The following is a 23,085-nucleotide window of genomic DNA, read 5'->3' on the forward strand; positions in this document are numbered from 1 at the left end:
GTGCCTTGATTGTTCATTTCTTTTACTACTCGTTTTTTCCTTGTTGCGCCCTGCCTGCACTCTGCGCTGCTACGCCCTGAACCTCCAGCCGCAAGGACGACGCAACAGCAAGCAACGAGCAACGACTCCACGCTGGTCACGAAGGTCGCCACTGGACGTCCTGCAACCGGCTGTCCTGTCTCGCCCGTCTGTCCGTCCGTCTGGTCGCCTGATCAACCCGTTGCGGCTGCCGTTGCTGGCTGGGCCGACGTTACGATGGATAGATATCCAGACCGCTGCCTTTTGACTACAACAATGCCATGTCTATGACGTCGACGCTCTTTCACCGCATGGCCGCCCGTCGCTCTCTGGGGTACATACATCCGAACACTCGACATGCATCAAGTCACATCGACCTAAGTTTAAGCATAACACATGATGCTGGCGCCGACGGTGACGGCGACGTGGATCCAACGGGGGTCGCCTGCGATGCACATTAAGCCGCCATCCCGTCGACGATCATGGCTGTTTTGACCTCAACAACAACAACTACAACAGCAATAGTTTACCGCGGAGGAAGAGGGGGAGGAGGGGAGGAGGGGGCTACCCGAAAACAACTACCCAACGACGGGACAAGTCCATTCACTCTGCTGGCCCACCGCAATTGGGGGAAAGGCCGGAGACGGGAGTCTTAGGAGGAATGGCCCAGCAATAAAATGGTACGGCTGGAGGGCGCGTGACGCCCTGCAGGCCTCCGGAGGTCAAAGACGAGGACGGCGACGACGGTCTTCTTTGCCGCATATGGTGAAGACCAAGAGGCATGCGAGAGATGATTTTGAAGTGACAAGGAAAAGAAAGGCAGCAAAGGGGGAAAAAAGACCCAAAAAAGAGAAAAGGACAAGGATTACAGATGGTGTTTTTGGAGGCTGGGCCTGGTCTGGTAGCCATGGCGACCCCCGTTTCCATCGGCCCCTGAAAGATAATACAAGTTTGGGGCGGTTCAACAAACATTCTCGTTTCGACAGTGAGCTGGGTGGCTGCAACCCACGGATGAGGTGTCTGTGATGCTCGAGATGCCGCTGTGATGGCTGCCATGCCATGTCCAGCAGCCTGAGGCCCCCTTCCTGCCAGGCTTACCCCCCTGGGTTACGGCGTACTCCTGTCCAAAATCCGGGGAAAACCCTTGGAAGAACCACCCACTAAACTACCTACATACACCCAATCCGAACGACTCCATGGAGCAAAATGGCCTCGTGCCACCCTCGGCTGTCCGATACAATGGGCACAAAAGGTTGACGACCCGGTTTTTATCAGCCCCAGAACCAATAAGGCGGCCCATATGCACGATGATCTGCAGCCTCAGCAATGTGATATCCATCGAGAATGATGATACCCAGACCGACCCTCCCCCGGCCCACGCTGGATCTGACATTGCACACACGACTGGCTAGCAATCTTCACTTCGATGGAGATGGATTTTGTTTTGCCTTCTTTTGGCCATTGCCGATCGTTCTTGCTCGTGAAACGTGGGTCATGGATGAGGAACTCGGGCCTGGCGTGGGAAGGGCATAAGAAGGGCTGCGTCTCCTGTCGATGAATTTGATACTTTTACAGCATCCTCAGAGAACCTCGGGAACCTTCACCTTAAATTGATTATATATACACACACATAACTTATTCGATATACTTGTTGTGTGTGTTATATATACCGGCCAGCATGAAGTTTGGCTCTCTCCTCGGCCTGTCACTGGTTGGCCTCAGTGTTGCCTCCCCCGTTACCAACGTTTGGTGAGCAAACCCTCTTCCTTTTTTTTTTTTTGCCTCCCCCTGCCTCTCCTGAATCTTGAATTTCGTTTCTTCCCATCTCTACCTTTTTACCTAGGGCATTCTGTTTTCGACTTATGCTGACGTTGAATAGGAAATCACCAAGAGCTGCTGACGATTTTATCCGCGGCGTTAACCTGGGAGGATGGCTGGTGTTGGAACCATGGATCACGCCGGGTATCTTTGAAGAAGGAGGTGACAGCGCAGTGGATGAATGGACGCTCAGCGCAGCTCTCGGCCACCGTGCCCATGAGCGTCTCAAGCTGCATTGGAACACCTTCATGGAGCAGAAAGACTTTGATCGCATTAAAGGTGCAGGACTCACCCATGTCCGCATCCCAATCGGATATTGGGCCGTCGCTCCCATCCAGGGAGAGCCCTTTGTTCAGGGCCAGGTAGACATGTTGGATGCTGCCATCGACTGGGCCAGACACTCTGGTCTCAAGGTCAATGTTGACCTCCACGGTGGTACGTTCACGCTTACATAGTATCTCATGTTTTATATCACATACATTTTTATTTTTTAATATGCTGACTTTCTCAGCTCCCGGATCTCAAAACGGCTTCGATAACAGCGGCAGGCTGGGCCCGGCCAACTGGCAAAAGGGCGACACTGTGGCACAAACCTACAAAGCCCTCGACGTTCTCATCCAGCGATATGCCAAGAAGGACGGCGTTGTCGACGAAATCAACCTCATCAACGAGCCTTTCCCCCAGGCTGGCATCCAAGTCGAACCTCTCAAGGACTACTACCGCCAGGGCGCCGCCAAGGTCAAGAGCGCCAACCCCAATGTTGCTGTTGTCATTTCCGATGCCTTCATGGGTCCATCCAAGTGGAACGGCTTCGACGTCGGGGCCAAGACCATCATCGACACCCACCACTACCAAGTCTTCTCTCCTCAGCTCGTCGCCATGGACATCAATCAGCACGTCAAGGCTGCATGCGACTTCGGCAACGATGAACTCGCCAAATCCTCCATCCCCGCTATTGTTGGTGAATGGTGCGGTGCCCTGACCGACTGCACCCAGTACCTCAACGGCCGCCATGAGGGAGCCCGATACGACGGCACCCACAAGGACTCAGACCCCAAGACTGCCGTCCCCAACGGCTGTGTCCGCAAGACCGGAGGTTCTGCTTCTCAGCTCACTGATGAAGAGAAGACTAATACCCGCCGCTACATCGAGGCTCAACTTGACTCCTTCTCCAAGGGCCATGGATGGTTCTGGTGGACATGGAAGACCGAGCGCGGTTCTCCTGGCTGGGACCTTAACGACTTGCTTTCGAACGGCCTTTTCCCGCAACCTCTTGATTCCAGGATGTTCCTTGGCCAGTGCAACTAGATGGGTAGGATAATGGCTGGCGCAGGACGGACGTCTTTTTACTTTCCCTTCTTTTTTACACTTCATTAATTCATCATTAGTTATAGGTATAGGTTAGCATTGGATACTGGGATAATGTTTATATCCACCATCCCCTTTTTTCTGTGTACAGTAAATTAAACTAATTAGTACAAGCAGATAGACAAGACAATTATATTGAACGATCAGTCAGTCAAACCCAAGCTCAAGATGCCGATTCTGCTTAATAGATCAAATGATATACTACGGCGTAAGACTACCATGTATAACCAAGCAACGTAAGCAGTGTTCTTCCCTCTAGCTAATCGACGTTTATTCATTCTTTCTTTATCTGGGTATTCGTAAGCCGTAACTATAAATTCGATAGCAAAAACGGGCGAGAGAAGAAAAAAAAAAAGAAAGAAAAAGAAAAAGAAACAAGGCAGGTCAAGTCATCGTTGGAAAATATTGAGTGGCGGTGGAGGACGATGGGCCGCGGGCGGTGGATACAACAGTTGCCTGTTTTTTTTTTCAACTCCAACTCCAACCTCATCTACATGATCCCCAACTGCCCAAACCCATTAACAACCTCCCTATCCACATTCACCAACCACTCGTCCCTGAACCGATCAGCTCCTCCGCAAACCTGCACCAAAGCCTGGAGATGCTGCCCCACATATTCCCTCAAATTGATCTTGTGGATTGCGTCTGAGGCGCTCCATGCGCGGCGACGCGTAGTCTCAGGGGTCTCGGATTCATGGTATTTCTCTCCCTGAGCCTCACTGGGGTCGAAAACAAGATAATCGCCGTGTCGAGCGTCGGTAGGGTTTACCTCGGGCCCTTCAGATAGGTCGGTGATCAAGTCTGTCCAGATTGTTAGGTAGGATTGTAGATTGTTCAGTAAGTATGTTGGCGCCGGAGATGAAGGCCCGTTGACCGTTAGTAAATGCGTAAGAGCCATAGTATGCAGTTTCTTCTTGTTGACATCTCCAATATTGTCAAAGTGAGCGAACCACTCGCTTAGTATCCAGGTGAATGTCTGCTCTTCGGAGGAGCTGCTGGTTGCCGATGTTACGGCTGATATACAATTGCGTGGGGAAGCGAGGGCAAGCCGTGCGAGGACTGAGAGGTGGTCGGTTTCAGCCACGCCGTAGATGGTGGCTTGCTTCCTGTTAGGCCCCGTTGTCTGGCGGGACTGGTATGCGCCATATAAGGCGGAGAGAAGCGTCTCCATGAAGCCAGTGCTTAGCATGGACTTGGCGATGGCGCCGTACACATTCTCATTGTTCTCTTCGGAGGCAGATTCGCCTGTACGTATGAGCAGCTCCGCAAGATGAGGGACTAGGCCGATTCGGGGGGTGACATCTGGATTGAGGAGAGTGTTGAAGATATCAAACAATCGGAAACGGACGTTTTCATCGAGGAATTCTCGGGGTGCGAGAAGGATGTATGATTCAGTGACTTCAAGAGCCTGTCGTACAACATCGCTCCCAATTTCAAAGATGGGAAATATAGATGGGAATAAGGCTAGAATTTCAGGAGATGGTGGATTTGGAGTTTCGGATAGCACGGCAGACCATAGATCTAGAGACTCCTCGAGGAGGTAGACGAGAGATTCCTAGATTCCAGTATTAGTGTTATTGTGATACCTTGGAGAATAAGGGAGCTTGGAAACTTACTGAGCCAGGTTCGACCGATTTTTGGATAAGGGGTAGTATCATGGAGTGGTATCTAGTGGAGTTCTCTCTCATAGAGTGTATTAGGGATGACAGGAGTGTTAATATTGCCTGCTTCATTAAGTGTTCGTCACCAGATTGCTCCCAAAGCCCTGGTAGAAGGGATACAATTTGATCCGCAAAAGGGGTAATCTAGAATGAAAACTGGTAAGTATAATTATCTACTATCAATATATAGATTCCTTGGACTTACGTTGCTTTCCATTTTTACCACTGCAACCCTTACAGTCTCAAGTAGTGCCATTTTTGTCTCACTAAGAGAGACCTCTTGGATAAGCTGCATTAGGTTTTGTAGGATAGACGTTGAGAACGGTTGGAATACTTCCGCAGAGAATTCGAATGGGTCCAGAACCTGTCGAAGCTTCCTACCAGCCGTTACACGAACAACTTGATCGTTCATGGGGTCACTCTTATCCAGAAGGTGTTGGAAGATACCGTATACGGATGCTTTGTCAATGTCACTTGGTTTCACTGGAACCCATTGTCCGAGTATGACAGAAATTCTTCGGCGAAGGATATTATAGCCTGGACCCTGGATTTGAATTTCTGGTACGAGTGTAGACACCAAGAAAGTGTTGAAGTCTAAGTGATTCTCCAGACATGCAGCTGCAAGGCCAACAGCGGAATAAAGAGAGTCCTTTAATAAGATGTCTTTGTTCTGGGGGTCTAGTACATCGTCGGTTAGTTCACTTTTATAGCATACTATACCGTTATTCGACTTACTAGCATAGGTATAGAACACATTAAGCAGCTTTGGTATGAGCAGTTCTTTGAAATTGATAACCAGATCAAGGAATAGCTTCTCGGCACATGACCGAATTGAAAACTCCCAGGCATCTGTGATCTCTTCTTCTTGCTTCTCCCACTCTTCAGGTTCTTCTTCCCATTCCCTGAGATCACTGGCTTTAAAGACAAAGAAGCGGGTAACAAGTAACTCCATGACCTGGACTACGAAGTCCTCGTTGAAGATCTCGGACTTCATCAAGCTAACGCATTGATTTTTCTCCTCCTTAGCCTGCTGATTTTGGTATCTGAAAGTGTTCGTGGGATAGAATGCAATTTTTGCGCAAGCTCGAAGAAGCAGGAGGGCCTTGAGGCCGAGTTTTTCCAAAAGGGGCTTCTCGTCGTCATCTGCATCACCATTCATCCCAACCTTGAGCTGAGAGAAGTCAGTTGAGCCGTACATTTTGCCTAGTTCAACCACCAGCCCCCAGTAAGATTTAACCATATCAACAGCTTGTGGGAGCAGTCCAAAGGGCGCAGGATGGGTTCTGGCCATTTCTAAATGAAGCTTGGATAGCTGGATTATATGCTTCCCAATCAACTTCTCGACTTCTGAGGCCAATGTAGATGACTGCCTCTGAATTAAGGAGTAGAAGTTTCCGAGATGGGTTAAGGATAGGGTCCAAAATCCCGAGATATCGGACTCTCTATTTGGGTTCTCAAAGCCAGCGACTATTAGTCGTCTGATGACCTTGAGGGACATGAGACTTTGCTCAACTGCCTCTAATGCACCACCTTCATCGTCCCCGCCAGACTCCAAGAATGTGCCCCATTTTTGCACTTTATCGACGTATATGCTTGCAACAATATGGAGCAGCTCGGGGGCCGCAGATCGTAGTCCCCTTCGAGTTTTTTCTAATCGTCCGGTAGAGAGTTCCTTAATTACCTGGAGGAGGATCAAGAGAGTGCGGGAGAGCTGAACTGGATTGGCTCCGGGCCGGATGGACGCTCGAAGATGTTCTATTATTTCAGATATGGCTTCTGGCCTATATGTAGATTGTCAGGCATGCTCTCCAGGGAATACTAAAAAGGATAACCCACCATTCAAGAGGGAACTCTGCCCGCAATATTTTAGCCACAATCAGGGCATTCTGCAAGGCAAGTTGAGATGCAGGTTCAACAACTCCAGCTTCTATAGCTCTTCTCTTGATCTGATTTTTCTCATCTTGCTTGAGAGCACTACATCGGTTCCCCATATTAGCGCTTATTCCACCAAAATTGAACAGCCTGTCACAACAGAGGCATACTTGTTTGCTGTCTTCCGCCAGTACCTGTCTATACCGTTCTTTAGCTGAATAATTGAGAGGTATCGAACTTCGAAGGGAGTGGAATAGTCGGTAAAGACATCCTATCAAAAAGTTAAGGAGAAGCTGTTAGCCATCCGTCATATGTCGGTCAGTGTGAGCGGGGAGAACGAGATACCTGTAATAGCGAGTGAAATCCGGGCTGTCTTCCCCATTCCTGAAGCTGTGCAGTTCCGCTCTGGCGCTGCTGAGGCAACGAAGAGCCCGCCGTCGTCAAGGCATGTATAACGTTTGGAAGGGTCAGTGGGTTAGCTTCCCCTGGTACCTCGATAGCTACTTGCATGATGCCACCAGATCGAAGCAGAAACGGCAATGAAAAGAGAAAGACTGTCAGGTCCTTGAAGAGAGCAAAACGCTCATAGCAAGATGTCTCTCCAGAATGGCTGAGAGGATGACGGCTTCTTTAATGCAGTGGGTAGTTAGGGAGCTGGCAGAGAGAGAGAGAGAGGGTCCGGTCTCTCTCTTTTTTTTTGATAGTTAAATCAATATTGATCAACCCCACCACGTCGATAGAACTAAACTTTTAGTTAGGCATAAATAGCTTCGTTAACTAAATATTCAAAGCTAGAGCTAGAGAGGGCCTGACTATGCGGCTTTGTGGGGGTGAACTCAGCGCACCCAGGGCAGCAGAAGAGGGAGAAATAAGCGCCTATAGCAGACTGTTTTAATAGATATGGTCTTTGTCTAGTTAACTAGTTTATTGGTTAGCTAGAGAAGTCTCCCTAGTTCCTTACTAGGTTAAATGGAAGCTCTGTACATTCCTATATTATTTAGCAGACAAGAAGCTCTCTCCATACTACAACCACAAAGATATATTCAGGGATAATGGACGGAATATAGAATATATCAATTATTGAAATCTACAAGAAAAATTTGGTAGCAAAAATGCTGGTCTCTTTTTGCTGCTTTTACTAGGCCCCGGCAGTGACTATCACGTGACAGCTGAACCTCGGCTCAAAGAAAGCAGCCTGGACGAGAGGAAAGACTGACGAGGAGAAAGACGAGAGAAAGGACGGACAACGACGCCGACCTTTTGACGGAGGAGATTCAGAGCTGGTTCAAGGGCATAGCCTGGCCGAAGATGCCCCCGCGATGACTTCCGCAAACTTCGCTGCAGCACAAGAGCGTGTGTTGGAACGGCGCCGCCAACGCGAGCTCGAAGCTCGAAATCGGCTCGCAAACAGAACATCGCGACTCCCGGCCGCAGCCAGCAACCTCCCGTACCCCCTATCCAGCCTGCCTAATCGCGGACTGGCGCTATGGGATACCCTTAGAGGCAGAGAAGGGACTAGACCGGCATTCCGGGTGGGACAGGTCGATGCAGAGTTGCTGGATGAAGAGCTTATAACCTTGCTCAAGGGGCAGGTCGGAGAAGGGTTGAAATACTTCGGTGTAAGGCATATCCTCAACTAGAAGAAGAGACACAATAAGACTTTGGCTGATGTCGGTTGTTATAGCGCCATATACGGGACGACTGGAACCATGAGATTGACCTGGTGCTTCGTGCGATCCTTTTCAAGCTGTCGGTATGGGACCATAATGCCTCGTACGGCGCAGCTCTCCAAAACTTGAAATACACCGATAGCAGAAGTAAAGGGCCTGTACATTCAGATCCAACCAAGCTTCAAAAGTCCTTATATGGACTGCTGACGGTTGGTGGACGTTATGCGTGGGACAAATGGGAAAGCTGGATAATCCACCAAGGGGGAGGCTATGATGAAGTGCGTTTCGTTCTACATCCCAACATCCAACAAAAAATTGGTAAAGGCATAGCTGACCAGCGCTTTTGTTGATAGCCACAATCTTCCAACACGCGAGCACTGTCAAAACTCACCTCTCTCCTCTCCACCGCTCACTCAATTGCCGCCTTTGCATCCTTCCTCATTTTCCTGGTTAACGGCCGATACAGAACACTAGTCGACCGACTGCTATGCATGCGCTTAACCCCGCCGTCGATGCAGGTTAGTCGAGAAGTATCCTTCGAGTATCTTAACCGACAGCTCGTCTGGCATGCATTTACAGAGTTCCTCTTGTTTTTGTTGCCCCTTGTTGGAATCGGGCGCTGGCGCCGATGGGTGTCTCGAGCATGGAGAAAGACCATGTCCTCGCTCCGAGCCACTGGCGATGAGAACAAGGAGAAGAACCAGGGTGAACTTGGTTTCTTGCCTGAGAGGACATGTCCTATATGTTACCAGGCGCAGAACCCTACCACCACCTCGGAGAGCGATGTTATGGGCCCCGGAGCTGCGTCAGGCGGTATCATTGGCTCAGCTCAGACAGATATCACGAACCCCTATGAAACCGTGCCATGTCAGTGTTTGTACTGCTTTACATGCATTGCCCAGAAGCTCGAGGGGGAGGAAGGAGAGGCATGGACCTGTCTCCGGTGCGGTGAGCTTGTGAAGCAGTGCAAGCCGTGGAATGGAGATGTGTTGGAAGAGTCTCAGCCGCAACCACAGTCCGCTGCTGCTGCGGCTACCGCCGTTCGGAAGAACGTCGAGTTTGCTGTGACCGACAGCCATATTGAATCCTCAGACACCATGGATGACAGTGATTCGGCGGCTCGTGTTGATATTGATGACGGAATGAATGAGACCAGCCCATGGGCGGCTGTCGGCGTCGAAGAAACCGATGACACTAGCGTTCACACCGAGCTGGACTTCAGAAAGTAGTATATCTGCCTGTTTCAGACCGTTTTCCCCCCTTCTTTTCTTCTTCTTTTTCTATATACACACTCTGTATTATTTTTTTTGCAATATTGATACCACAAGCTTTTGTCAAGACCTTTCTCGTCGCATACTGGCCCGGATCGCCGAAAATAGGTACCTAGTTATATGTACTCCGTATTGCAGGCAGCTATGGGGGTTTCTAATATATCCAACAACAAACACCCCCTTGTAAGAAATGCAGCTCCGCATCCTCATATTAGATCTAATATATTATTAATTATCTGTCCAATGGGCGTCTCAGCGCGGCCTGCAACGGCCAGCATCTCTCTCCGTGACTCCGAAGCTGGCTTGAATGTTACCAAAACTCGCATGCCATGAAAGTACCCACACCGAGAGACGACGCCCTAGGCGCACACCAACTCCATCGAAGCACAGCCTCGGCCACGAATCAGGAGCTGGTTTTATCCCGGGCTGAAGTCTTTCTGGCAAGGACTCACAGCTGTACGACGATTTGATCTACAAGAACCAAGGGTTGAGCCGGCCAGGCTGCAAGATTTTCCGCTGGCAGGACAAGATCTAGACAAGCCGCCCTCCGCAGTGAACGAGAGCCGAACGTCATCCTGGGACGTCATATCGAAGGCTATCCAGCTTTTAACCTTGGTTAGGTGGCGAGTCCCTTGTCCAATTAAGCAAAGCTTCAGACGCAGCTCGACGACCAGCCGGGTGTTTATAAGTGAAAGGCTGGTACCAGGTGTTCAGCCTACTGCTCCTTCGCAAAAGATCCCCCCTACGGTTCTGCAAGACATCCAAAGTACCTATACTACTATAGGACTCGACATAAACGATCTACCTTCAAGGATTAAATTCTCGTCTCGGCTTTTGCAACCATGCCTGACGTTTCAAACTGTGTGCGGACGGCGCAGGTGATCGGGCTCACGACATCTGGGCTGATGGCTGGTAAGAACTGATCCAACAGAACCAGAGGCAAAGCACAGCATATAGTTATAGCCAATGCTATAACAATCAGCTGAGTGCAGGAAGGCGGGGTGGGCAAAAAAGGAAAGAAAAGAAGAAGAAGAAAAATAGATAGCTGACATGAACCCAGGCTCGATTCTCACCTACTCGACCGCGCTGATACCTACCATCACTCTTCCATCTGGCAGCGGCCCGGCCAGCTACGACTCCAACCACAAACCTGGCAGTCCCATCTCACACATCGCCACTCAATGGCGCCATGCCTATAACATTGGCAAGAGCTCGATGCCCTTCTGTGCGATTGGGGCGGGCACTGCCTACGCCTATCTCTCCTATGTCTTCCGTCACGAAACGACTCTCCGCCCTGCCGACACGCGGACCTCGAACTGGTACCTGCTCGCCTCCGGACTGGTGATGTCCATAATCCCCTACACACTGCTGGTGATGAGCCCGACAAACAAGAGCCTGCTTTCTCGCGCCGAGGTGGCGGATGCAGAGTCGATGACCGGTGTGTCCAAGGCAAAGGAGGCTGCCTCCAAGGCCAGCGGCGACTCCAAGGCGACCAGGGAAGATGTCGAGGTCTTGAATTGGCTCAAGGGCTGGGCTGAGTTGAACGTTGTCAGGTCCCTGTTCCCCCTGGCGGGAACGCTTGCTGCACTCTATGCAACGCTCTACTAGGCCTCCTTTCCTTCCCGTCCCCCGTCCTTCTCCCATGCCGTGTCATGCCATGTACGGGGGATCAAGGACACCATAAATTCATAATTATATCAGGCATGGCATCTCTATCGCTCAGCGTTGGTTTTTTCGGGGCCTGCCTTTGTGTCTCTTGCCTGCCTGTCCGCCAGTCTGTCTTGTATGTATGTATGTAACTATATAACCAATATAGCCAGGGCTCTCGGTCTGCAGGAAGCCTTATTTTTCTTTTTGTCCTCTCTCCGATCCCTCTGCCTCTGCGAAACAGGGACTGCAGAGTCGCACCGAGTCTTAATATTCCTCTCTTTTCTTCTTCTTCTTCTTCTTCTGCTGTTGCTGCTGCTGCCTCCTTTCTTGCTTTGCTTCTGCTAGTTTTCCCAGATGACGTCGTGCATGGTCATGTGATGGCAATAAGATCCATTGGACCTGGAGAGAAATAGTTAACCAACCAACAATAATTAACGCCCTCGCCTTTTTTTTTCTCTCGTCGAGCAACCTTTTCAACGTCGAAGGCTCAGCACCGCGAGTGAGCATGAGGGACAGCGAGTTGAAACAAGATGGAGGAACCAAGGATGAGGCTGTAGAGGTCGTACGATCACATCTGGCACTACCACCGCCCGCCACGGCTACTGAAAGCCCCCCTTACACTGCCACAGAGACGCGGGAAAACTCCGAGTCGCTGCGGTCTTTGCCCCCTCGCTCGCGATCTCTTCTCGTCTGCTTCTTCATCGAAAGTATATGTACGGACTAAAATCTAAACTGCATGCACACAGCAGCAGCGCAAGGCCAATAATCCCTGCCCACGGACAGCCAGCATATTAGGTAAAAGCAAGTTGAATAAAGCGAGAGGTAAAGGGGGAAGACCACAGCAGTGTCGAGACACGCCAATTGGCCGCTTGCTGGTGTCTCGCTGACTTGTCCGACCCTCAGGCGTCGTTGCGGGACCAGGGTCGAGCCGGTGTGAGTGTGAGTGAGTTCATGCCCGTGAGTGTGCCGGGGACTGAGTGCGAGCGAGTAAGGAAGTGTGATTGACCTGAGTTGCGGGAGAGATAGAAAGCGGGAGAACGACAAGAGAGCCACAGCGAGAACGAGAGTGTGTACAGGGTCCGTTTTTGTGTGCGCACGAAGGCGGCTTGGTTGGTTTGCCTGTTTTGCCTGCTGGGCTTTCTTTTCGAGCGAGCTTGCGCAGGATAAAAAGCAAAGAAAAGAACTGCAGCAAGGGCTCGCAACTTGCTTCTGTGGCCGTTTCTGACCTTTAGTTATCCTGAACACCGCACTCGATTATTTTTTATTATATCTTCCTTGCCCTGGTTGGTTGTCTGGCAGTCGGCCGTTGCTGCTGTTGCGTCTTGATATACATATATATATCTATATATACATATATATTTAGGCCGGCGGGAGAAGTGAGAGGAGAAAAAGGGAGTAGCCGGTTGGATACCTGATATATCTTATATATTTCGTATATCCCGCCGCCAGCTAACAACCTCCGCTTATAAAGAGGCCGTTTCGAGTTTAACATCCCTGTCCCCCTTTTCTTTTCCTTATATAAGAAAGAGAGAGAGAGAGAGAGAGAGAGAGAGAGAGAGGAAAGATAAAACGGCCCGGGCCCTTTTTTGCACTCGATTGTAAAGCCCAGCATGAGCTCTACAGAAGTTAATGGCGTCGGTGGTGAGAAGCGGGAAGAGAAATACGTCCAGTTCCCCTGCGTTGACGACGATGCGACTCGGGAGGGCAAGCCGGTGCTAAACAAGTATTCGCATTTCATCACAAAGGACCATGACTTTCCCGGAGCTCAGGTACGCATTTATTGTTATAGTCATCATCATAGTCCTCGTCGGAGCAGAGAGAGAAAGAAGGCATACATGGGACCAAGCTGACATTTGGAACAATGGGGTCTAGGCCATGTTGTATGCTGCTGGGGTTCCTGATAGAGAGAGCATGAAGAACAGTCCCCAGGTAGGCATTGCGTCGGTATGGTGGGAAGGCAATGCCTGCAACATGCATCTGCTGGACCTTGGGAAGGCTGTCAAGAAGGCCGTCACCTCCCTGGGGATGCTGGGCTGGCAGTACAATACAATTGGCGTCTCTGATGCCATCACTATGGGCCATGAAGGTTCGTTCAAATCAGATATGTACATACATGTATATGTACATCTCCAATAAACTGTTCACGGACCTATGTCGAACTAAACGTCAGCCACTGTCTAGGTATGCGGTTTTCCCTGCAGTCAAGAGAAATCATAGCCGATAGCATCGAGACGGTCACCTGTGCGCAGTACCACGATGCCTGCATTGCGATTCCCGGCTGCGACAAGAACATGCCGGGAACCATAATGGCCATGGGTCGCCATAACCGACCATCGCTGATGATCTACGGTGGTACGATCCAGATTGGCTATTCCAAAGTCTTGCGGCAGCCAATCAATATATCGACGTGCTACGAGGCTGCGGGAGCTTATGCGTACGATCAGCTCAAGCAGCCAGAGGATGGCGGCGACCAGAGTAAGACCAAAGACGAGATAATGGAGGATATTGAGAGACATGCCTGTCCCAGTGCCGGTGCCTGCGCGGGCATGTTCACGGCCAACACCATGGCTACCGCCATCGAGAGCATGGGTCTCTCCCTGCCGGGCTCATCGTCTACCCCAGCAACAGCCCCAGCCAAGATGAGGGAGTGTGTCAAGGCGGCGGAAGCTATCAAGACATGCATGGAGAAGAACATCCGGCCTCGGGACCTGCTCACCAAGAGATCGTTTGAGAATGCGTTGGTGATGACGATGGCGTTGGGCGGGAGCACCAACAGCGTGATCCATTTCATCGCCATGGCCAGGTCGGCGGGCGTGGAACTGACCATCGACGACTTCCAGCGTGTCAGCAATAAAGTCCCCTTCATCGCCAACCTCTCGCCCAGCGGGAAGTATTATATGGCCGACCTGTACGAGATCGGAGGCACCCCGTCCGTCCAGAAGCTGCTCGTGGCTGCCGGCCTGCTAGACGGAGACATCCCAACAGTGACAGGGAAGACGCTGGCCGAGAACATCGCCTCTTTCCCTTCCCTCTCACCGGGACAGGATATCATCCGTCCTCTCGACAACCCCATCAAGGCCACTGGACACCTGCAGATCCTGCGAGGGAACCTCGCTCCGGGGGGTGCCGTGGCCAAAATCACAGGGAAAGAAGGCACCAAATTCACCGGTAAGGCTCGAGTGTTCGATCGTGAATCTGAACTGAACTGTGCACTCTCCCGCGGCGAGATCCCACGGACAGAGAACCTGGTCCTCATCGTCCGGTATGAAGGCCCCAAGGGGGGTCCCGGCATGCCAGAGCAACTCAAGGCCAGTGCTGCCCTCATGGGCGCCAAACTGACCAACGTCGCCCTGATCACAGATGGACGGTACTCCGGTGCCAGCCACGGCTTCATCGTGGGCCATATCGTTCCCGAGGCAGCTGTGGGAGGTCCCCTGGCCATCGTCCAGAACGGAGACGTCATCACCATCAACGCAGAGACGAACGAGCTCTCGATGGCCGTCTCTGACGAAGAGATTGCAGCAAGGCTGAAGGACTGGACGCCGCCGGAGCCGCGAGTCACTCGGGGTGTCTTGGCGAAGTATTCTCGATTGGTTGGAGATGCGTCTCACGGTGCGATGACCGATTTATTTTGATCGAGGCATGGCTGGCAGTGCTTTTTCTTTTCATCGTCTTCATCCCGGCATGTCCCCTTTTAGGTAGTTATCATCATAGAACGTCGAACAAAAAAAAGGGGGGGTGAGTAGTTAGCTAACCGACGCAACACACAAAGGAGGGAGAAAACATCCAACAAAAAAGAGATATATAAAAGGAGATAGAAAATAAGATCAAAGATGAAAAACTCCCCCCAGCTGAGGTTTTCTTTGGACGAGGGAAAAGACGTGTGTGTGTGGCATGGAGTGCCAGCCTTGTCCATGCCATGCTCAATCAGGGGTTGCCGTTGATCGTATTCTCCCAGAGAAGCCGTTTTGGCCGGTCAGCAGCGATGATCCGCGGGTATCAACAGAGCTTCTTTGCCCTTCAGAGAGCAAGGCAGCCCTTTATTATTCATTCGATGGCCCTTTGTTTGATATATTGATCATCAACGAAGGTCATTGTGGGAAATCCGTGTAGAGTCCTCCTGTGGTGATTATCTATTACACTGAACAAAATAAGCGACAGGCTCAAACTACTGCTTTATATACCATTAAACAAGTAACTTATTTAGTTAAACCGCAAGTTCCATGGCCATTAATTAAGACTGACATGAAAGGGAAAAAAATCAGAGAGGAGAAAATGACGTGGTTTCTGGTGGAGATTGAAAGTGATGCGGATTTTTTTCTTCGTCCTCGTCCCTCGACCGTTTCATGTCTTGCTTGGGAGACAAGCTTGACCATATTAACTAACTAACTAGTTATTATTATTAGCTATTGTGTCGAGAGGAAAAGGTCACATCCGACCCGCATCAGCCTCGACTAACTAACTAGCCAACTAGTTGGCGAGATAAGTTGGCTAGGCACAGCTCGGCCAGCTGGTAACGAGCTAACTACCTGCCTGCTCCGCCTGTTACAGCGCAGAGTGAGAGCCTGTGGCACAGGCAGAGGGACAAGGAGCTGATCCGCGGGTAGATACATCCGTAAGTAGCGCCCATGAGCCAGCTTGGTTGCCTGCCCTGCCAGTAATTAACAGCCTGCTAGCTAGTTACTCGTTTCATAAACAGCTGGAGAAGGCACCGGCGGCTGGACGGCGCTGCCTCGCTGCATCATTCAACACACACTCACAAGTTACATAACTGCCCGCTCTTTCACCCTCTCTCCCGCCTGTCAACATCGCCCACTCTGCCGTCGGTGTGATCATGGCCTGTCATCCGCTGCCTGCCTGTGAAGCTCGTCAAGTGATACCGGCCTTCTAGCAGGGTGGTGACTCGCTGGCTTGGCTTGCGTTGACTGCGTTGCGTTGACTGGTTAACGAGCAACCAAAAGTCGGCCTGGGGCGGCTGGAAGTATCTACCATCCTCAATACAGCCATTTTATAGCCGACATTTCCTCCAGCCACTGGCATAATTACTTTGAAAATACCCCAAATATCACTGAAGCAGCGCCGGAGTTACGGCCATGGCAGCCAGGTTTCAGGTGCCGACTGTCGGGCTCTCCGCCAGTGACTCCCTGTTGGAGAGCATCCGGGAGTCATGCTACAACCAGGCATCGCGGCTGATGCACTACATCCTAGACTTGAAGGACCGGGTGGACCTAGGCCGTTATGTGGGCTTCGGCGGCTACTACCAGATGTCCGCTACCATCGCCCTGCTTCTTATCGGCGGTGGAATCGTTTCGTGGAGGCTCCTGAATTATGGCCCTGATGGACGGCGCATCCTTAACTCGAGGACCATATCCGTACGCCCCCGAAAACCACGGGAACGGGATGATGCAGCATGGGCTTACGCTACATCACTCTTAAGAAGGGCTTCATTTCAACGCCAAGATGATAATGGTACGTTAACATCCCTTTAGACAACTGACTTGCATTATACAGCGTTGCTGAACATCCTAGGTGATATAGCATTTTCAGACCCTGGGATACTGAAGAAGCACTCCTCTTACCATTCATATACCACTTCAGTGTGCACTTATCCCAAAATCCGCACATTCTACTACCCCCATCCTCATACAGAGAAGTTCCCCACGAAACCCAAGGTCCTCCCCTTGCTGGTATTTATCCACGGGCTAGGGGGCTGTTTAGCCCAATTTAACCATCTATTGCACAGCATGATAACTGTGGGCCCGTGTTTTGGCATCGATCTCCCTGGCTGCGGTTTGTCGACGTTTGCTCCACGGAAATGGTCGGCCTACTCCATTGAAGCCCTGACCGAGCTCGTGGCCAATGCAATTGAAAAGCACAGAGACGCTTCTCGCAACCAAGATGTTATTATCGTTGCACATAGCATGGGCTGTTCCATCGCGGCCCTTATGGCATCTTCTGAATCTGAATCCATGGTTGAAGTGAAAAAGCACATAGCTGGGATAGTTGCCATTTGCCCCGTTTCCGAGCCTCCTTCCAAGGAGTCGGTGAATCTGTTCAAAAGAATTCTATACCTCCCCGACTTCATATTTAACGTGTGGCGCTGGTGGGACCGTATTGGAGGACGTGATAGTCCAAGCGTCCGAAGACTTGTCAGTCACCCAGCTGCCCCGGAAACCCTTGATCTCCAATATCGTTATAATCTACTGAGCCGCACCCCAGTATGGAGGCGGATGGCATGGGGCTCTCTTCCAAGATACGGTAAGCTCGGTCAGCCAATCAGTGGCATTCCTGGGATGGATACGTGGGAATCAATACATATACCCCTCTTCTTTGTTGCAGGAGAATCAGACGGGGTCACAAAGCCGAAGGAGGTTGCAACGCTGCTGCGTTACTTTATACTAGCTAGACCGGCTGCTGGTGATGATGGTGGTGAAGCGAGTGCCAGAGCGATGAGTAACGACCTGCCCACTGGAATACTGCTCCATAATTTCGTGCAGGTGCCCGAAACAGCAATTGACCGGCGAATCCATCATGAGGGTGCAACCTGGCTTGCTAATCCAGATGGAACTCAGGTCCTGGACGCCTACGTGTTTCCAGCACCAGCCTCTCACTCCTTGCTGTTTGACCTGAACACCTACCGGACATTGTCAGGCCTTATCCAATCTTTTGTAGCAGCCAACATCGATCTTCGTCTATCCGCTGGGTGGCAGCTGCAACATCTAAGTACGTCTGGAAAATGGGATGTGAAGAATCTCGCCAAATGGCAGGCTGTGACTCCCGTATCGGAGCCCTTAGGGCATACCTTTGTTGCCATGAAGACGTTGCGTGGGGTAGACACCCACCACTCTCCAGAGGCATTCATCAAGGACTGGGGTGGCAAGATATACGCTGTTATTGATATCAGCCATGAGAGCCCGGTATACGACCCCACACAGCTAGAGTTGGGTGGCATCAAATATTTCAAACTCCCTACCGTCTCGAAGATCCCACCGTCTACAGACGAGGTCCGAGAATTCATGAAGATAGTCAGGAAGTTGAGGGAGGAGATGGTAATGAAATTCAGGCCGATAAGCGGGCCAGCTAGTCTTCCCAAGATCGCTGTCCATTGCCATTATGGCTTTAACCGAACAGGCTTCTTCATCGTTTCGTGGTTGATCGAGGAGGAGGCGTATCTGATCTCACAGGCTCTCGAGGAGTTTGAGAGGGTCCGTCCGCCAGGGATACGCCATGAACACTTTATAGACGCCTTGCATGCGCGTTACCATCTGCTCGATCATACGCGTCGAAATTCTCAGCAGCACTCCCGTGTTGCAGCAAGGAGAGACTACTAGGTAACTAGTTAGGTATCTCTGCTGTAGCGGCGCCAACCAGGCATCGCGTAACTCTTTATGGTCTTATAATATATATAATTAGTCTATAGAATTCAATTCCACATCGCTTCGTGCCATAATTAGCGTCGTCGGTGTCTTTCATCTTCACCACTAAGTACTATCGCCGTCGCCATCGCCGTCACCGTCGCCATCGCCGTCGTCGTCGTCAAATGCGTAACACGTGATTTACACGTGACTTTCTAAGCGAACCCACTTTTTTCTCTTTCCACACAGGGCCGAGTCTTGGCGCACACCAAAGCGAAAAGCGACTGTGGAAATTTCACGACATCGAAATCTGAAGATATTGAAGAACCGCCCCGTGTGTGCGCGACGACGACAACGACAACCTCACGCTCTCGCCCTTAAAGACACCGAGTCCCTCTCCCTTCGTCAACGACATAGTTTGTCCCGCCGGTTCCAAGGTCGCAATCATGGGTGGCATTACCGTTCGCGATGTCGATGTAAGTTCGCCAATACAAAAGTCCATAGGTGGCTCTGGTTGTCTGCTGCGTGGGATAGATGGTCTTTCTCGGGTGGATGGTTTACTTCAACCCCTACGGTGATGATTCATGAGCATGCGAGGAGCGTCCGGTCGCCGAAATGCAATAACCAAGCTGCTATGAGAGCAGCGGATGTGGATGGATCTACATATTTTGGCCGGTTCACCCTGTGGCATGGAGATAAGCTGTGGGATCGAGCGCTTTACGACAATAAAGGAAGACGGATGTTCTAGGAGAATTCAGCAGACTTGTCCAGCCCGTGGAGGACCATACTTGCGCAGCAGACAATGGAGGGAGCTGGTTTCTTGCATACACTGCCTGAAATATAACTAACAATGTCTCTTTACTTTCTATACAGGCTCAAAAGTTCGTCGAGGCATACTCTGCTTTCTTGAAGAGACAGGGAAAGCTCCCAATCCCAGGTTCGACATCTCAAATGACTGTTATCTTGTTGAAAGCATGTTAACAGTATTTACTAGGTTGGGTTGATACCGTCAAGACCTCGAACTCCAAGGAACTCCCTCCCCAATCCATTGACTGGTACGATCTACTCTCATAACACCCCAATGCCACCGTGAACCACGCCAAATATACTTTATATCTTGCGCAGAAACCTATGTCTTCCCAGTACTTACTCCATCTTATATAATAGGTACTACGTCCGTGCTGCCGCTGTTGCCCGACATATCTACATGCGCAAGACCGTCGGTGTCGGCAGCCTACGCAAGGTCCACGGTGGTCGCAAGAACCGCGGCTCCGCTCCATCCCACCACGTCGATGCCTCCGGATCCGTTGACCGAAAAATCATGCAGTCTCTTGAGAAGATCGGTGTCCTTGAACAAGATGAGGAGAAGGGCGGTCGCAGAATCACCCAGAGCGGCCAGAGAGATTTGGACCGCATTGCCAGGACGACCATAGAAGAGGACGAGGATGACGAGTAAAAGTATTCTCATGTGGGGGATAGTTTGTGTGCTGTGAGACGATTGAAGTAGAGGGAGAAGAGGGCCGGAAGACAGAATAGGAAAATGACAGAAGGCCAAAATTCTTAATGTTTCCCTCAAACAAAAGACGATATCACGGTTTGGTAAAATAAATTTTCTACTTTTCTCTTCTTTTATTCATGTCATGCAGCTAGCGAGTTCTTGAGTGGAAGGGAGAGATTATGCCATGGATAGAAGGCCCGTGAAATCTTTTCCCCCCTTGATTCGACACTCAAACTCGACATTTGCAGCAGTCCCATCGATGACATGTTGATATGATGGCCAAAACGTCACCTACTTCCGACTTTCTATATCCACCTTCAAATCGAGCTTCTGGCCTTATTATTCATATGTGCTCTCTATCTATGACCATCCATCACGGCCTTGAACATATCTACCTTGAATTTAATAAAGAATAAAAAATCTCCTAAAAACATATGAATTGCCTTTGGTATTAATCTCACAGGTTCTTTACCCTTAATCTTCTTTTCAGGAATCAACACCCTTAACTACAGGACAATAGGAACAGACTAAACATAAGGAAGCACAAAGGACAGGCTCAAAAGTACACTAACAGGGACCTCCTAATCCTTTGGCACAAGACCACCAGCTTCCCCTTGCCCTAAGGCAGGCCAACCGCCAATATCAACCCTTACATGTATGGCTTGTTAGGCCAAAATCAGAAAAGAAATTAAAAGAAAAGAGAAGAAAAGAAAGAAAGAAAATAAAAACAGGAGGTAACAGAATAGAACAGAAACATAAGATCAGATAGACAACAAAGGTAGGCACGTAAAGTACTTCTGACAAGATGGTGTGAGAGGAGTAACTAAAGAAGAAGAAAGTAAGATATCGTGAGAATATCTTTAGCACATAGAGATGGTGGGAACAGTCATCGCGTGGTTGTATCAGTAGTTAGCGCTCCTTTATTCTGGCACATCTTGGATGTTCGCGCCAACTCCCCCGAACCATTCATGGACTTGAGTTCTTGGGCCATTTGGATTGACGTTAAGTACTGGGACTCTTCCGGCTAAAGATGGAACTGGCCGAAGGTCAGCTCCGAAGAACATTGGCTGGCGTTCTCTGGGCTCCACTGGACTATAGCGGTTCACCCACGGCTGAGGGTTACTGGAGGAAGATGGACCTGGAGCGGCTTCTTCCAGGATACCATTCTCAACCTCGCTCTCCATTTCTGGGGTATCACTTTCGGGGTATTTGTTCTCCTTATTTTCCTCTTCAGGCCCGGGACTGGTGCTGGGGGTGTCAAGGTCGTCAATGATAATAGGAGACGTTGGCTGTTCTGGCAAATCCTCTGGTGTATCCTCTGGTTCATCTTCCCAGATTCTGGTTCTGCTGGCTGTATTCTGCTGGGAGCTGGTGGTATTACGCCCAGGGAAGAGTCTGTTGAAAGCTTCATGACCGATAACATTGGCAAGAATCGGATCAGTGTACCAGGTATTCATGTCCTCCGTAGCAATGGGGTGTGGGTATGGGGTATCATCGTTGTACTCCATATCATCATTGTTGTTGTCATCAGCGTGGGTATCATCAGTAGAAACGGAAGATGTTGTTGCCTCGTCACCATCCTCGTTTCTAGCTTCCTCAATTTGAGCTTCAGATTCATTATCAGACCCATTGCCTTCTCTATCTTCATTGCTCTCATCGCTGGTCTCTTCAACTGATTCTGCATAATAAAGATCATCAAGGTCATAGTAGTGCACGCTTTCGGACGAACTACTACCTTCTCCTGGAAGTTGAAAGGCGTTGTTTTGGAAGAGACTATTCCCTTCAGTCTCGTTCTCAATCATTGCAATAGATTCCTCATCTGGAACCCAAACTCGGCTCTGCATATGGCTCTCAATGGTATCAAAAACGATCTCTGTAGTAAGAGTAAGTTAAGCACAATATACCAGCATTTCTAGGCTCTGACCCCTGGCTTGTTCATTGGGGATATCGAACAACTTACCACCAAAGGTCCTAGGGTCAACACTGTCTAGACTGGGGACTTCTCCGTCATTATTTGGCTCAAAGACGGGAGCTCCATCGGATTCATCATCATCAAAGTTGCAGTCAGTAGACGCTCCACTGTCATCAGAATCACCCTCGTAGCCATCATCTCCAGCATCCCCACCATTTCCATGGCCGTTACCGTTGCCATTGCTATTTCCGTTGCCGTTGCCATTGCCCGGACCAAAGTCGCGGTCTGGTCTCTTTCCCTTCTTTTTACCTTCGGTATCTTGTTGTTTATCTTCGTCATCGCGCTCAGATTCATCCTCTTCATCTTCTTCCTCATCTTCTTCCATCTCATCCGCACCAAGCTCTCCTTCAGTGTCATACCCCCCTGAAAACTCACTCATGTCTCTATCTTGGCCTTCAGGAGCAAGTGCGAGGGTATCTGATGGCAAAGGGGTATCTCCAGCAGCCAGGCCCAAGTGAGGCACCTGGCCAGGCTGTTCCTTGATTGTTCCATCAGCATTACGCTTCTCACCCCTTGGAGTAGGCAGCTGGTTTGGTTTGCTGTGTTCTAAAGTCAGTAAGACTCCTACTATCTGTTAATAAAGCGGGAAGCACATACTTTGGACCCTTAGGAGGTAACTGAGTATCAGAAGGCATATTTTTAGGTTGCTTCCTACACTCTCCTTTTCACGCCTTGTCTTCTGGGTATCTGATATCAAAGATATGACTAGAAAGGCCTTTGATATATCAAAGTCGCGTTTCTAATCGCGAAATAGCAAGGTAAAAGCAAAAAGGCCCTATTTAGAAGGATTTCACCTAAGGAGAGTGTCTATCAGTATCAGACGCGAACGCGACCTTAACTATTTACTCCTGCTAGAAGGACAATGGGTAAACAAGAAGCAGGGGAAGCAGACCAAGGGTATTGACTATGAATGAATATTGTACTCTAGAGGA

The 23,085-nt window shown here is 50.1% G+C and overlaps 9 protein-coding genes across 9 annotated transcripts; 6 read left to right on the plus strand and 3 right to left on the minus strand.

Moving 5' to 3' along the window:
• Nucleotides 1-1,696: 1,696 nt before the first annotated feature.
• ARB_04467 (glucanase, putative) lies at nt 1,697-3,144 on the plus strand (the record flags this gene model as incomplete). The annotated part of the gene is made up of 3 exons (XM_003017539.1): nt 1,697-1,767; nt 1,898-2,271; nt 2,348-3,144. The coding sequence occupies 3 exons, from the start codon at nt 1,697-1,699 to the stop codon at nt 3,142-3,144; spliced, it is 1,242 nt and encodes a 413-aa protein (XP_003017585.1).
• A 550-nt stretch (nt 3,145-3,694) lies between these two features.
• Nucleotides 3,695-7,247, minus strand: ARB_04468 (uncharacterized protein; the record flags this gene model as incomplete). Its single annotated transcript, XM_003017540.1, has 6 exons — nt 3,695-4,759; nt 4,821-5,009; nt 5,071-6,646; nt 6,702-6,839; nt 6,908-7,008; nt 7,083-7,247. The coding sequence occupies 6 exons, from the start codon at nt 7,245-7,247 to the stop codon at nt 3,695-3,697; spliced, it is 3,234 nt and encodes a 1,077-aa protein (XP_003017586.1).
• Nucleotides 7,248-7,849: 602 nt separating this feature from the next.
• ARB_04469 (uncharacterized protein) lies at nt 7,850-9,636 on the plus strand (the record flags this gene model as incomplete). Its single annotated transcript, XM_003017541.1, has 4 exons — nt 7,850-7,855; nt 7,907-8,356; nt 8,422-8,685; nt 8,761-9,636. 4 exons carry the CDS (start codon nt 7,850-7,852, stop codon nt 9,634-9,636), a joined length of 1,596 nt encoding a protein of 531 aa, XP_003017587.1.
• A 1,092-nt stretch (nt 9,637-10,728) lies between these two features.
• ARB_04470 (uncharacterized protein) lies at nt 10,729-11,286 on the plus strand (the record flags this gene model as incomplete). The annotated part of the gene is made up of 1 exon (XM_003017542.1): nt 10,729-11,286. One exon carries the CDS (start codon nt 10,729-10,731, stop codon nt 11,284-11,286), a length of 558 nt encoding a protein of 185 aa, XP_003017588.1.
• A 306-nt stretch (nt 11,287-11,592) lies between these two features.
• On the minus strand, nt 11,593-11,835 carry ARB_04471 (uncharacterized protein; the record flags this gene model as incomplete). The annotated part of the gene is made up of 1 exon (XM_003017543.1): nt 11,593-11,835. The coding sequence occupies one exon, from the start codon at nt 11,833-11,835 to the stop codon at nt 11,593-11,595; it is 243 nt and encodes an 80-aa protein (XP_003017589.1).
• A 1,103-nt stretch (nt 11,836-12,938) lies between these two features.
• Nucleotides 12,939-14,963, plus strand: ARB_04472 (uncharacterized protein; the record flags this gene model as incomplete). The annotated part of the gene is made up of 3 exons (XM_003017544.1): nt 12,939-13,097; nt 13,201-13,414; nt 13,510-14,963. The coding sequence occupies 3 exons, from the start codon at nt 12,939-12,941 to the stop codon at nt 14,961-14,963; spliced, it is 1,827 nt and encodes a 608-aa protein (XP_003017590.1).
• Nucleotides 14,964-16,421: 1,458 nt separating this feature from the next.
• ARB_04473 (uncharacterized protein) lies at nt 16,422-18,659 on the plus strand (the record flags this gene model as incomplete). Its single annotated transcript, XM_003017545.1, has 2 exons — nt 16,422-16,797; nt 16,840-18,659. The coding sequence occupies 2 exons, from the start codon at nt 16,422-16,424 to the stop codon at nt 18,657-18,659; spliced, it is 2,196 nt and encodes a 731-aa protein (XP_003017591.1).
• A 1,231-nt stretch (nt 18,660-19,890) lies between these two features.
• ARB_04474 (uncharacterized protein) lies at nt 19,891-20,139 on the plus strand (the record flags this gene model as incomplete). Its single annotated transcript, XM_003017546.1, has 1 exon — nt 19,891-20,139. The coding sequence occupies one exon, from the start codon at nt 19,891-19,893 to the stop codon at nt 20,137-20,139; it is 249 nt and encodes an 82-aa protein (XP_003017592.1).
• A 962-nt stretch (nt 20,140-21,101) lies between these two features.
• Nucleotides 21,102-22,788, minus strand: ARB_04475 (uncharacterized protein; the record flags this gene model as incomplete). Its single annotated transcript, XM_003017547.1, has 3 exons — nt 21,102-22,054; nt 22,142-22,692; nt 22,751-22,788. The coding sequence occupies 3 exons, from the start codon at nt 22,786-22,788 to the stop codon at nt 21,102-21,104; spliced, it is 1,542 nt and encodes a 513-aa protein (XP_003017593.1).
• Between the last annotated feature and the right edge of the window lie 297 nt (nt 22,789-23,085).

The sequence above is a fragment of the Trichophyton benhamiae genome, assembly GCF_000151125.1.
Source record: "Trichophyton benhamiae CBS 112371 chromosome Unknown contig01293.0, whole genome shotgun sequence".
NCBI lineage: Eukaryota > Fungi > Ascomycota > Eurotiomycetes > Onygenales > Arthrodermataceae > Trichophyton > Trichophyton benhamiae.